Source organism: Thalassophryne amazonica, chromosome 13 (genome assembly GCF_902500255.1).
Source record: "Thalassophryne amazonica chromosome 13, fThaAma1.1, whole genome shotgun sequence".
Taxonomy (NCBI): domain Eukaryota; kingdom Metazoa; phylum Chordata; class Actinopteri; order Batrachoidiformes; family Batrachoididae; genus Thalassophryne; species Thalassophryne amazonica.
In genome coordinates this window covers 21436097-21451632 of record NC_047115.1, presented here as the reverse complement: position 1 = coordinate 21451632, position 15536 = coordinate 21436097, and the positions used below count along the sequence as shown (strand labels likewise).

At 38.0% G+C, this 15536-nt stretch overlaps 1 protein-coding gene across 1 annotated transcript; it reads left to right on the top strand.

Annotated features, from left to right (window-relative positions):
• Positions 1 to 297: 297 nt before the first annotated feature.
• lyrm7 (LYR motif containing 7) lies at positions 298 to 3284 on the top strand. Its single transcript, XM_034185550.1, has 5 exons — positions 298 to 357; positions 452 to 524; positions 2497 to 2567; positions 2765 to 2846; positions 2985 to 3284. Exons 1-5 carry the CDS (start codon positions 340 to 342, stop codon positions 3053 to 3055), a joined length of 315 nt encoding a protein of 104 aa, XP_034041441.1. The 5' UTR covers positions 298 to 339; the 3' UTR covers positions 3056 to 3284.
• The last annotated feature ends 12252 nt before the right edge of the window (positions 3285 to 15536 follow it).

Below are 15536 nucleotides of genomic sequence, written 5' to 3'. Positions count from 1 at the left end.
GGAAAGTGTTCATCATGTTTTAATGTGCTGTCCTATGTATTCTAGTGATAGGCGGAAATTGTTTAAAGATTTGTCAGACTGTGGATTGACTGAGTTTTCTTTTAGGTCAATTTTTTCTTAGGGCAGTTACTCGCATTTAGTGGACAAAGCTGTGATTAAGTTCCTCCAATCCACCAACCTCTATTTGAGAGTCTAACAAGAGATAAAGTATTTAACTATTACCTGTGGGGGGCAGCATTATGCTACGCCAGCGTATAGCCTGCCGGAATCTATTAGAAGAAGAAGAAGAAGATTGGTCAAGCTCAAAACCGGAAGTGAGCTCACCTAGCTTCCTTCGGCATGGGCACTCGTTTGAAGGTGAGATATTTGTGCTTAAAATAGTTTGTTTCTTTATTATTTTTTTTAACAGAGTTCATACAACAAAGTCCGTTTGCTGAATGATTAAACGCAGGTGCTGAGTGTGTTCAAAGCTTTGCACAGGACGAGGCTGGCTGTGTTCAGAGACGATGACAGAGCACTCACAGGTATCACGTCTCTTTTCGACGTTTTTCCAAAAATTAAACCATATTTAATATTTTGTATTTCGTTTGCAATTACTGTGTTGTTTGGGAATGTTAGAAACTGTAAGTATCATTTTGCAAATACATGCTGTTTAAGGTTATCGTGCAGCAACCCCAAAACAAGATTAATGCCAAATTTTGACTGTTTTTATTTCTTGAGGTTATTCGTTGGTTAAAAAAAAACACAGAGGTTGCCTTGGTGGCTGGGTGGTTGCAGCACTCATTTACTTGTGACAATTAATGCACAAATTGGGAAAACGATTTCAGAAATACAAGCGACCACAATGAGGCCATCAGCCAGCATGGTCCCGTGTGCACCCCTGCCCCCCAACCCTATAGATTTGGTGTCATTACAAAGTTTAGGATGTCTAGATTACAAAAATGAAAAAAAAAAAAGAACATGTTCTTCCCCAAGGCTGTGAAAGATCTGCAAAAAGCCTCACCTGGACCTTTGCCCCTTCACTCTGCATTTAATATTTAATGAATATTATATCCTTTACATTTTAAATTGTATTTTATTTTTATTACTTAACCTTTTATTCCTGCTGCTGTGAAAAGGACTGTGCTCAAAGAGAATTTCACTGTACAGCTATGTCCAATGATGATGATGAATCTTGTCTATCTATCAAAGAATGCCTGCCAGTAGCAGAAGAAACCACACATGAAGAAGTCATGGCATGGCTTGGAGGTTTGTATGAAGGCATGCCCTCTGATCTGGAATCAGCCTGAAAAACCTGTGGCCCCCATGTTGAAGGTTGTAATGACATACTCTTGACCTGCTTCATATGTGGCCTCTTCTGCTAATTGCAGGCATTCTTTGACAGTTTTGTATTCCATAATAGGGTGGTTAATGACAAGGTAGTAAACTAATGTTGTCATATGTTATAGTGAATCCCAGTATTTTTACTATTACCAGTTATTTTTGTAATCTAGATGTCTTAAGCTTTCTAATGATACCAAATTTATATGGTTTGCGGGGGGTGCACAGGGGACCATACTAGCCCATGGCCTGATTCTTCTCATGGATGAGTTTAGCAAGTCATTGAAACCCTGGATCTTAGTCTTGATGGAGGACCATCCCAAAAGCAGACTCTCTGACTCTTTACTCAGATTCTCAAGTGCTGCATTTGGGATATACATAGATTTTGCAATGATCACATCATTGTCTGCAAAGTCAAGGTCAGTATGCCCTTCCTTTAATAAAGGCAGCTAAACCACTGTTTTCTAAAACCCTCCCAGTACTCAGTCCATGTGAGTTTTGAACAGAAAAGGAGCCAGAACACATCCATGATGAACTCCAGAATTCACTGGGAGGAAGTCAGAGGTTTTGCCCTGCTCCATGCAGCATACACAGTACCTGTGTAAAGGCCACTACGAGGCTCAGTAATCACCATTATATATATTTATACTTAGTGCTCGTAGGATTTGGTTTTAACAATAAATTTGAAATAGACACAACCAAGTTTTGAGACTGGTCAATTGTGGAATATTTAGCCATTTCTGTGTGGATTATCTTTAGAAATCTTTAGTTCATCTTTAAAATGTCACTGAAAAATCATTAAAATAACTTCCATTTTTCCACAAACCAAGGTGATGGCTTCAGTTTATTTTTGTCTGACCAACAGTCTAAATTACAAAGGTACTTGAATTACAGTGATGTAAATCAGAAAAGGGGCAAATCCACTGGAAACGGTCAATGTTTGACCATCTTGATGTCTTATTTTTTCTTGACAAAAGCTTAATTACCAGGAGAGCAGGATTATTTTTCTTTTGATTTACGAGTAGTCTCTAATTAATTGACTAATTGCTTCAGCAATATTATTAACTATTTTATCAAGCAATAATGCATGCTTTTGAAACATCGAATGCTAAACTTTATTTATATATTTATTTCTCCTCCTCCCCCCCCCCCCAAAAAAAAAAAAAAAAAAAAAAGCCGGAAGGTTAAAAATCAATGAGGAATTCCGGAAAAACAAAAGTGAGACTTCACATGAAGACATTGAAAAGGTAAAGTGTCGACGATTTCATTTTTGGTATCCATTGTTTGTACTAGTGTTATGAACATTGCTTTATTCATTGTATTTTGAGAGAGGTGTACTTCATCATTTTATACTGATATACTGTATATGTGCCTGCGCCACTGTCGTCATCACATCATCCTTTTCCTTTGCCTCCTGAGTGTTTGTTTTACCTTGATTTTCCAGATGATCAAACTGGCCTCCGATGTTGAAGTTTTTCTTCGACAATCTGTGTTACAAGTAGAGCATGTTGGAGAAAACCATGTCTGTACGTAATTAATAATTTCAATTTTTTTTTAACATGCAAGTGAGCATCATGTATACCTCAAATATTCAGTGCTGACATGCCACATTTTATTTATATTACAGCTTGATAAATAGCTGCTTAACTGTTTTTGTTTCTCAGTGGTTCGACCCAGGAAGGATCTTCTGCGAAAAAACATACCATATTGTGACCAACCAGAAGAAAAGTCCTGATAATCCATGTGGTGTAATTTTTACACACAAAAAGACTTTTTCTCTGAAGCCATTAGTAACCATCTGCAATTCAGAGGATTCACCCAACGCAACATTTCAAGCTGTGCAGGTTGTTACTGTCTGAAGAATACATTGTTGTAGTTAACTCTCAGCTGTTCTAACACATCTGTTCTGTAAACCGGAAGTCATAATTTCATGTACAGTATGTTAATAAATGTGATGTTTCATTTAATTTGGAGATTTTTTTTTTTTTCTTTTCAGCAGCTGATTGAATTTAATCAGAAGAGCCGCTAACTGATGTAACAGAAAATGCACTACTTTATAGGGTTTTGAGTAAAGAATATTTATGAACAGTCTGGGATTTTTTTTTTTTTTTAACAAGTACAGATTATGTGTGTAACAGGAGTTAAACTGCTGTCCAGGTATCCTCTGTGCTCTGGGACTTCCACAAGCCTTAACATTATAATCTAAAACGAATGAGAATGAAATACAATTCCTATGGATGCACAAGAAATATAAACCTGAACTTAAAACAGGAAGAAATACATACAATATTACACATACTCCTATAGAGAACATCAATGACTCCAAATTGTGGAAATTATTAGTGGTGAGTAAAAATACCCCATTACTTCAAATGTAAATTTTCTGTGGTTGACTTTAGTATATTTTATGTTATGTTTTCTCACCAGCTACATTTCAGACAGGACTATAGTGCTGGCATCTATTTTGTGTATATATGATAATATAACATGTCAAATTCGGTCACATGGAGTGTGCAGCCAGTACATTCTGAGTGCCAGTCCCAAGCCCAGATAAATGAGGGCTGTATCTGCAGAGCACAAATCTAATGACAATACCAGATCGTTTGAGGCACGGATTAACAATGACTGCCACCACTGCCATTGCCCACACTCAAAAAAAAAAAAAACTAACATGGGTGTTGATTTTTATGTTACATGAATGTAAGTCTAATATGTAGCTTGTACAACCCCAATTCCAGTGAAGTTGGGACATTGTGTAAAATATAAAAACAGAATACAATAATTTGCAAATCCTCTTCAACCTACATTCAATTGAATACAGCACAAATACAAGATATTCAAAGTTCAAACTGATAAACTTTATTGTTTTTGTGCAAATATTTGCTCATGTTGAAATGGATGCCTGCAACACGTTTCAAAAAAGCTGGGACAGTGGTATGTTTACCACTGTGTTACATCACCTGTCCTAACATCACTCAATAAGCATTTGGGAACTGAGGACAATAATTGTTGAAGCTTTGTAGGTGGAATTCTTTCCCATTCTTGCTTGATGTACGACCTCAGTTTTTCAACGGTCCGGGGTCTCCGTTGTCGTATTATGCGCTTCATAATGTGCCACATATTTTCAATGGGCGACAGGTCTGGACTGCAGGCATGTCAGTTTAGTACCCACACACTTACTACAAAGCCACGCTGTTGTACCACATGCAGAATGTGGCTTTGCATTGTCTTGCTGAAATAAGCAGGGACGTCCCTGAAAAAGACGTTGCCTGGGTGGCAGCATGTGTTGCTCCTTTCAGCATTGATGGTGCCATCACAGATGTGTAAGTTGCCCATGCCATGGGCACTAACACACCCCCATACCATCACAGATGCTGGCTTTTGAACTTTGAGCTGATAGCAGTCTGGTTAGTCTTTTTCCTCTTTTGTCCAGAGGACACGATGTCCATGATTTCCAAAAACAATTTGAAATGTGGACTCATCAGACCACAGCACACTTTTTCACTTTACGTCTGTCCATTTCAAATGAGCTCAGGCCCAGAGAAGGTGGCGGAGTTTTTGGATGTTGGTTTTCAGCCTTGCCGCTTACGTGTAGAAAGTTTTACAGTTTCTCTGAGTCTTCTGACTATATTATGAACTGTAGATTATGGAATCCCTAAATTCCTTGCAATTGAACGCTGTGAAACATTGTTCTTAAACTGTTGGACTTTTTTCACGCAGTTGTTCACAAAATTGTGATCCTCACCCCACCTTTGCTTGTGAACGGCTGAGCCTTTGGGGCTCCTTTTATACCCAATCATGACACTCAGCTGTTTTTAAATGTGTTGCAGGCATCCATTTCAAAATGAGCAAATATTTGCACAAAAACAAAAAAGTCCATCAGTTTGAACATTAAATGTCTTTGTGGTGTATTCAACTGAATATATGTTGAAGAGGATTTGCAAATCATTGTACTGTTTTTATTTACATTTCACACAATGTCCCAACTTCATTGGAATTGGGGTTGTATGATATAGAATCAAGTTTTAAGAGTGAACACATTCAAATCGTGTCATTTGCTCAGTGAACATAATAAAATTATGGAAAGTATTTCCACCTAAAGTAAAATGTGTTAATGTAGCCAGAAACAGTGTTACTCAGTCCCTTTGGCTGCTTTCCTGTTTGCGGTTGGGGTCGCTATAGCAAATCCAAGGTGGATCTGCATAAATTGTGCTGATCCCACACAGCAAAGTTAAGTGTGACATGTAACTGTACTATTTTAAAAGTAGTTGTAACTACTTAAAGAGCAGGGGTGGTGGCCAAGTGGTTAATGCGCTTGGTTTCAGTACAAAAGGTTCCTGTTTCAAACCCCACTCCTGCCACGTTTCTCTGTGTAATGTGGAGTTGCGTCAGGAAGAGCCTCTGGTGTAAAACCTGTGCCAATTCAACATGCAGATCCACCTCAGATTTGCTGTGGTGACCCCGAGTGAAAACAAGCGAGCAGCCAAAGGGACTTGCTTTTTATTTTTGTTACATTTACCCTTACAAATCTAGTTGGCCTAAACCATGGTAACAGTACCGCAAATTAATCATGTTGACCCAACAAATTTACATTTAGGTCTATATTTACCTTTTCAAATCTGGCTAGGTTAACGTATTTTACTTGGATGGAAATACTTTACATAATTTTTTTTTTTTTTTATGTTTACTGAGCAAGTATCTCTTTTTGAGTGCAACAGGGTGCTGGCGGACATGGGCTACTGCTGGCCAAAGAAGAAAAAGAAGAGGAAGAAAACATGTCCACAGACAGCAGGAGAAGAGCAAAACTAGACGGATGGAAGTGAAAGTTGGGACTTTAAATGTTGGCAGTATGACTGGTAAAGGGAGAGAGCTGGCTGATATGATGGAGAGGAGCAGGGTAGACATCTTGTGAGTGCAGGAGATCAAGTGGAAGGGAAATAAGAGCAGAACCATAGACGGTGGGTTCAAGTTGTGTCATGGTGAGGATAGGAAGAGAAGTGGTATTGGGGCCATTTTAAAGGAAGAGTATGTTATGAGTGTGTTGGAGGTCTGACAGAGATGAGTGCAAAGTTGGAAATTGAAGGGGTGATGATGAAGATCATCAGTGCTTCATTTTCAATTGGGTAACACTTTCATCACAATCAGCTTGTTTTAAAAAAAAAAAAGGTCCCTTTTGAAAACTACTTTAAGTGCATTTGGGTTTCCATTTATTTAAACTCAGAATACCAGAAAAAAACTTAGGAGAAATAAGCAACATTTGTCTCCCAACTTTGTCAAACAGGTAAATTGAAATGATTTAAATGACATAAATACACACCAAATTATGAATGTGTTGTATATAAATTACTAAGCTGCTGTAAACAGAATAAGGTGTTCAAATTGAAATCGCTTAATCAAAAGTGCAAACAGTAAGTACACAGGCTATTTCCATCGAGATTTACTGTATTTGAGTAAAATATTGTGAAGCAACATATCACTAAAATAAAGTTTTTACATTAGTGACACTAAATTAACATGAATTAAGTTCTGTTGCAGGTGAGAAAAACCAAACCTGTTGGATAACACTCATAAAGCCACAATCATTCAGCTTGTTTAAAAAAAAAAAAAAATCAAAAAACTACTTTGAGTGGATTTTGGTTTCCATTTATTTAAACTCTAAATACCAGAAAAACCATCAAATATAACATTTTTGCTAAAACTGTTGAGAAACATAGATGATTTGCATGTTGCTTTAAATATCAGACATGTCTCCATGGTAACCAGACAATTCATCTGCTGACGTTGGAGCAGCAAACTGACGTTGCTGTGAGAAAACAGACTTAATTCAGAAACACATCAACCACTGAACTGTCAACACCTTTGAAGAAACAAGGAACATTTGTCTCTCAATTTTGTCAAACAGGTAAATTGAAATGATTTAAATGACATAAATACACACCAAATTATGAATAGTGTTGTATATAAATTACTAAGCTGCTGTAAATGAACAGAAAAAGGTGTGCAAATTGAAATCATTTAATGAAAAGTGCAAACAGTAAGTACACAGCCTATTTCCGCCTGGATTTACTGTATCTGAGTAAAATATTGCGAAGCAACATATCACTGAAATAAAACAAGTTTAACATTAAGGACACTAAATTAACATGAATTAAGTCCTGTTGCAGGTGAGAAAAAACAGTAATTTTCTTCTGTTGGATAACACTCATAAGGCCACAATCATTGAGCTTGTAAAAAAAAAAAAAAAAATCCTTTTGAGTGCATTTGGGTTTCCATTTATTTAATCTCTGAATACCAGAAAAAAAAAACCATCAAAGATAACATTTTTGCTAAAACTGTTGAGAAACATATATGTGCATGTTGCTTTAAATAGCAGACATGTCTCCATGGTAACCAGACAACACTTCATCTGCTGACGTTGGAGCAGCAAACTGACGTTGCTGTGAGAAAACAGACAGACTTTAAATTCAGAATCACATCAACCACTGAACTGTCAACACCTTTGGAGAAATAAGGAACATTTGTCTCTCAGTTTTGTCAAACAGGTAAACTGAAATAACAAATGACATAAATACACACCAAATTATGAATAAGTGTTGTATGTAAATTACTAAGCTGCTGTAAATGAACAGGATAAGGTGTTCAAATTGAAATCACTTAATCAAAAGTGCAAACAGTAAGTACACAGCCTATTTCCATCTGGATTTATTGTTTCTGAGTAAAATAGTGTGAAGCAACATGATAATATCACTGAAATTAAAGTTTTTACATTAATGACAGTAAATTAATATAAGTCCTGTTGCAGGTGAGGAAAAACCAAACAGCAACTTTCTTCTGTTTGGTAACACTCATAAGGCCACAGTCATTCAGCTTGTAAAAAAAAGTAAAGTCTATGGTCCCTTTAAAAAAACTGCACTTTGAGTACATTTTTGATTTCCATTCATTTAAACTCTGAATACCAGGAAAAAACCATCGAAGATAGCATTTTTGCTAAAACTGTTGCGTAACATATGATGTGCATGTTGCTTTAAATATCAGACATGTCTCCATGGTAACCAGACAACAATTCATCTGCTGACGTTGGAGCAGCAAACTGACGTTGCTGTGAGAAAACAGACAGACTTAATTCAGAAACACATCAACCACTGAACTGTCAACACCTTTGCAGAAATAAGCAGCATTTGTCTCTCAGTTTTGTCAAACAGGTAAATTTAAATGACATAAATACACACCAAATATTGTATATAAATTACTAAGCTGCTATAAATGAACAGAATAAGGTGTGCAAATTGAAATCACTTAATCAAAAGTGCATCAATAAGTACACAGCCTATTTCCATCTGGATTTACTGTATCTGAGTAAAATATTGTGAAGCAACATGATAATGTCACTGAGATAAAACAAGTTTTTTATATTAAAGACAGTAAATTAATATGAATTAAAAATAGAATGTTCCTGTTGTCCAGGCAGCAGGTGAGAAAACAAAACAGAAAGCAGTTTAGTTTATTTTCACAGCTATGTTTTATTTATAATAACATCATTTTAATGTTGGCACACTAAACATTTATGGCAGTGACACCCAAAATGTTGCTGAAGACAATTAGGATTAAAACAAAATGTGAATGAAATGTAAATTGGCAAATACAAAGTGTTGAAGAGACACAGAGATGTGTTTGTTTCTGAAGTTGCCTCATCATGTCATTTGTCATGACATAAACTAAAAAATAAATTACTTGAAATTTTTTGCTCATGTTCAGTGGATTTCACTTTGTAATTTGCCGTCAGAACTCTGAGCTCAAGTAAGGTGATCTAAAAACAAAGTTATTTCTCAGCTTTTACACATTTATCAGAGGTGATTTTTCCTACTCTGTAAAAATATCTATTTTAAAGTATCATTTATGAAAACGACATCAGGATCTAATCAAGACTGACCCTGACTTGAAGGCAAATCTTAAGCTGTCTAATTTGAAAAATTAGGCTTCACTAATATTGAGCCTATACAAACTATAATTCATCCAGTTAATGTAATCGTCTGTTTGCATTAACTGGATGAATTATAGTGTTTGTATTTGGACCAGTTCATTGTATTCGAAACACCTTCAAAATAAACTTTTACACAATTAGTTCAAATGCACAGGTTCAGTGGTCAAATACTGCATGTGTTTGTGTTTTTCTCTCATCTGATTAGGTTTCATCTCTGCTCACAATAATCTGGCATTGACTTTCATTTTTCCAGTAATTTACAGTAAAATTATCTCAGTTTACGCATACAACTGAAATGGGCCTAAAAGATTTGCACAGTGTTGCACACGTGTAGAGGGGGCAGAAAGAAAAAAACAAACAAAAAACAAAGACAAAACCACTCCTGTTCTTTGAAATATGTGCAGAACATGACCTCTGCTGTGTGTTTCATGTAACTACAGGTTCCCGTCTGGTACTTTGTGAATTTCTCAGAAAACAGATTTGTGATTTTTCAGTAGTTGTGAATGTGTAGCATCTGCACCTCTCCACAAGGGCGGTGCTGTAAATCTAAAAGAATTTTGTTAAGAATTTTGGCTGAATTTTGTCAGTATGTTTTGCATAGATGGTCTTTACATCAGGGAATATTTGAATTGTGAGGAAGTTCCAAATTTGCCAAAGTTTTTTTTTCATCCCTTTTTCTTTAACATTGTGGAATTGGGTTCTTTCAAGAGTTCCCTTAATGACATCTTAAACTCAATAATTAAATATCCTGCTGAATTCAGGCTTAAAATTAATTTTAATCCACTGGCAGAGTGACACACACACACACACACACACACTGAGTGTCCTGTTATTTTCTTGTCATTAAAGGTGAGCTATTTTGTGCAGAATATTAAATTTGTTGTTACTTTTCTTCAGGGGTTTATCCAAAGATCCTCTGGTCTCAAGCCCAGCACTTACCCACTAGACCATCACCTCCACCACAAAACAGACTACAGGGACATTAAAACCAGGTGAAGGTTGGTTGTTATTATTCAGCTGAGTCATGTTCTGTCCAAGTGCTTTTCTAGTTTTTACATTGAAATTTTAGCTTGAATTGTCTTTGTAGATCATTTAACTTTACTTAAAGTGTTTTTCACATTAGTTCCATTTGAACTCATCTTGTTTTATGGTCATTTAAATTTTAAACTGTTGTATTTGATGTTTTTCTGTAATTTTCTATAACTAAAATAATCATCATTATTGATGTTGTGTTCTGTCTCCAGTGGACGTCGTGGATTATTCCCAGACTTTGTTCATGGATCTGCTTCATCATGACCATGAGACTGACCGGCTGGTCCACATGGCCGAGGTGATGATGCGCTGTTTCCGCGATCCCAGAGACCCCGAACACACAGCGCCTCCTCCTGCACCTCCTGTGGAAGAACAGGTAGAGTTGGACAGAACACAGTCAGCAGGAGTATTTTTATTTAGTTTTATTTTTTTTAGTTATATATATATTTTTATTTTGTCATTACATCATAAATGAAAAGTTACAAAACAATTTAAAGTGTCATAAAAGCAGGAAGTTTGTCTTCAGTTCCACCTGACGGAACAAATAAAAACAAAAACATTAAATGCTGTGTGTTTTCAGTAACACATGGATGTAGATTTAACAGATCCACCACTCACACAGTATCACAAACAGATGAGTACTAATACTTCTCAGTACTCCTAATGATACTTTATTTTGTAAATGAGAAAAGGAGCCGTTGTGATTAAGAATTTTAATGGATGGAGAGATGGACTGGTGAAAATGTGGACAGATGACATCTTGTAATCACTGGTTGTGTTTGTATCTCCAGGATCAGGATCCCGTGATCATGGACCTCGGAGGACCTCAGACTGTCAGCGCTCCTAAGCCACAGTCTACGTTGTTGCCTGTTGCCCCTCCCACACGGTACCCTGCTCCCTACACTGCTGCCCCTCCCACACGGTACCCTGCTCCCTACACTGTTGCCCCTCCCACACGGTACCCTGCTCCCTACACTGCTGCCCCTCCCACACGGTACCCTGCTCCCTACACTGTTGCCCCTCCCACACGGTACCCTGCTCCCTACACTGCTGCCCCTCCCACATTATACCCGGCTGCCGACACCGCTGCCCCTCCCACGCTGTACCGGACTCCCTCCATTCCTGCTTCTTCTACCTCCGTTGCTGCTCCCAGTTCTCCAGCCTCTCCGGGACCCGACGTCTCTCCCAGCAGCTCTGACCCCAAACCTTATGTTAAAAAACCCCCCAATGCATTTATGATCTTTAGGAAGGAGCAGCACCCTCTTGTGGTGGCACAACATAATGTGCGTGACTGTGCCATCCTTAACAAACTCTTGGGGCAGATGGTGAGTGTGTGTGCACGTGCATGTGCACGATCTCGTGGTGGTGTCAGTGAGCGTGTTATCTGACCGTGTGCTCTCTTGTGTTTGCAGTGGCATTCTCTTTCTTCAGCACAGAAGGAGAAATACTACGAAGAGTCAAGAAAAGAAAGTCGGCTGCATTACCAGCTCCACCCAACGTGGAAGCCCAACAGGAAGGTGAGTAAACAGAAGGAAAACATATTGGATTTTTGACGTCATGCAGCTGATGTCGTGTAGAAAGTCATAATATGTTTCTTTATGTTTCTGTGTGCAGGTTAAAAAGGCCAAGCAGTCTCGACCCTGACCTTCAAGCAGCCTCCAGAGATCATCTAATCAACTTTATTTTTTTATTACCTGTAAATATGTCATTTTAATAAATTGTCTTTTTTTTAACATAAAATGTTTGCTTTGTTTTGTTTTGGTGCATTTTCAAAGAACCAACAGGTCCCTGATTTCATTCTTACTTCAGTTAAAAAGCAAAACCTAATGAATTTAAAGGACATGTTGCCCAGAATAAAAAGTCCATGTCTCCTGAAAATAACGGATTCCTGACTTCTTCCAATGTAAGAAATACAGCTACATTTTCAGGCAGCCTGTAAAAACGGTCTCACGGTGGAGTTTCAGCATGTTCTCCCCGTGTTCACATGGCTTTTCTCTGAGGAGCGAGTGGGAGGAGTCACAACAGAAACACAACACAGGTGAGAGGGAGTACAGCCGCTACACACGCTAGGTGAACTGGAAACTACAGTTTTTGTCAATTGCTTTGACCCTAGTTTCAGAACCTTGATGACACTTTTCACAACTCTAGATACAAAACTCACAACCAATGATCAAAATGCACTTTTGTCAAAACTAAGACTTTTTCCAATGTCTTGGATACAATTCACATAAACCAAAGATCATTTGTCCATTGAACTATAATCACATGTTCAAAATGACACATCAAAGTATAACCATTTTCAAAATGCAATTCACACATTACATTTGAGATGGCTGTCTATTCATTTCATTACAATAATCTAACTATCAATTGATACAACTGCTCAAAGTGACAAGTAACTGTTGCATTAGTCTTAAAGCATAGTCTTATGGAAACTGAGGATGACCATGTTCAGATCATGAAAGTTTCAGGATGACGATAATGACTGACACCACCTGTGACACCAATTTGTTACTGATGATTGAGCTGACTTTGTGGTATGGGTATACATAAGTGGCATCCACAGTAACATCTGTAGCGATACAACATGGAGCAGGCTGGTGGGCACCACAGAGGTCAAGTAGGAGAAGGAAGAGGAGGAAGACGTGGTCAAAGGAATGGCAGGTGACAAGTACCACTTTTGAGAGGTGGCCATGGGCCCCGTTTGAGAGTTGTTGGAGAACGGGATCGAGGACAAGGACAAGGACCAAGACAGCAACTGCTAAGAGTCTCGAATGAGATTAGAGCAATGGTTGTAGATCATGTCATCAATCATGGCATGACAAGGATTGAGGCAGCAAGAATGATACAACCCCAATTCCACTGAAGTTGGGATGTTGTGTAAAATGTAACTAAAAACAGAATACAATGATTTGCAAATCCTCTTCAACTTATATTCAATTGAATACACCACAAAGACAAGATATTTAATGTTCAAACTGATAAACTTTATTGTTTTTGTGCAATATTTGCTCATTTTGAAATGGATGCCTGCAACATGTTTCAAAAAAGCTGGGACAGTGGTATGTTTACCACAGTGTTACATCACCTTTTCTTCTAACAACACTCAATAAGTGTTTGGGAACTGAGGACACTAATTGTGAGTGTCATGAAAGGAGCATCCCCAAAAGGTTCAGCTGTTCTAAAGCAAAGATGGGGTGAGGATCACCACTTTGTGAACAACTGCATGAAGAAATAGTCCAACAGTTTAAGAACAATGCTTCCCAACGTTCAATTGCAAGGAATTTAGGGATTCAATCAACTACAGTCCATAATATAATCAGAAGATTCAGAGTTGACAATTGGACTGTTCGGGTTTAGGGGTGGTTCCAGAGTAACATTTATAAGATGCCTGGAAGTAGGTTTAGGTTTGAGACATTCCACGCGGATTGTAGGTAGCAGGCACAGTCAGCGGACCATCCTCAATTTCAATGTCATCCAATATAGTAATGGGTATTGAGTTTGCAAAACATATCCCTCTTTGATTTTTAAGGACACGTCTGCAAAAGCAAGCGACAGTGTCAACTTGATAAAGTTCCCTCCCTGAAAAACCATTATCACCACAGTGGGTTTTCTGCACTAAACTCCCCCCTAAGATAGTGGATTCCACACCCATATTTGTCATAAGCCCTGCAGGGTCTTTAATCCCCCGCTATGTGGCCTGTTATAAAATCTTAATGTTACCCCCCGTAAAGCTCCATCTATGTTCCTAGACAGGATGGCGGCACCTTCCCCAGTAGGGTGAAGGCCGTCCGGCATCAGCAAGTCACGTTGCCCCAAAAGGCCAGCTGTCAACAAAACTAAAGCCGCGCTGTCTACAAAACTGTGCCAGCCACCTATTTAACAAAGTCAGCCTGCTAAATGCCTCATCACCACCCCGAGAAGGGAGGGGACTAGAGACCACCAATCGATGCTGACACATCTTTCTGGCAAAGTCACAAGTCCTCTCTATAGCCATTTTAGTAACTTCTGAATGCTTCATTCTGACATCATTGGCGCCGACATGTTCCTTAATCTTTTTTACCGTTCTGCAGCGTCAGTACCTTGAGGTGGGAGGCAATGTCAGGAGCTCTAGCCCCAGGAATACATCTAATGTCCGCCGGCATCTGCAACCTGACTCTGTGGGTGATAGAATCACCTATCACTAAGGCCCGGCGTTTTGGACTGGGGACAGGCGTGGTAGTCACCTGTGGGCTAAAAAAACCCCTCATAGCTCGGGGAGAAAGCCTGTTCATAGTTCGCAAAGGTGAGTAATTTGGGTGCCACAACCAGATGTCGAGAAATATGACAATTATTATAAAATAAAATGACAAACAAAAAATATATGAATAAATTTCTAAAAATTCACAAATTCACAAATTCACGAATTTGTTTGGACTACTAACATCCTCAACAGAGCTCACTTAAAAATTTAAACATAAAGCTATAATTTTATCTTATTTTTTTACAGCTCAAATAATCAAAGTATGGCCAATAAGTAAAAAGACTTGTAACTGTATTGAATAACGTCACTACAATTCCCACAATGCACCTCACAACGACCTCGGGCTAGCGACGACCAAGCGTCGTTACTCTGGCAACGTTTGAAAGCGTTGAACCTTCGTTTTACCCAACTCAAAATTGGTTCACTACCCGAAGCTTCATTCATTGCAGAGCGCTCTCTAATTCATTGGACTCGTGGAGGACATCTGGTGGAGAAATAGCTGTAGTGCAGCGGAAATACACTGGGTAAGAACAAAAAAATTGTATCCTCATTCGGATGTTGTTTAGTTAAATCATTGGCTGACATATAGGCTGACGAAAAACAAACATAATCTCTTTAACTGTAGTTATGTCATCAGTAACTTGGTTATTTCAAAATTCGCCACAGTGCAAATAGATAGAGTGTAAATATGACAACAAAATTCTGGTCTTAAATAAATTTATATTTGCAATAGCATCAATGTAACTCATTGTTTCACTTTAAGAGATATAATGTAGCAATAAATGTTTATACTATGTTGTTCACTGTTTTACGTTATTTCGAATTTTTAAAAAATTCCTGAACAAATTTTTAGGTTCACGGTTCTCTTTTCCTCTCTTTGATTTAAATTAATTCCCTCTTTAGCTCACATTTTTTTTTTAAAAAGCATTGCATTTTTTTGAATTTTTTGAGATTTTTTTA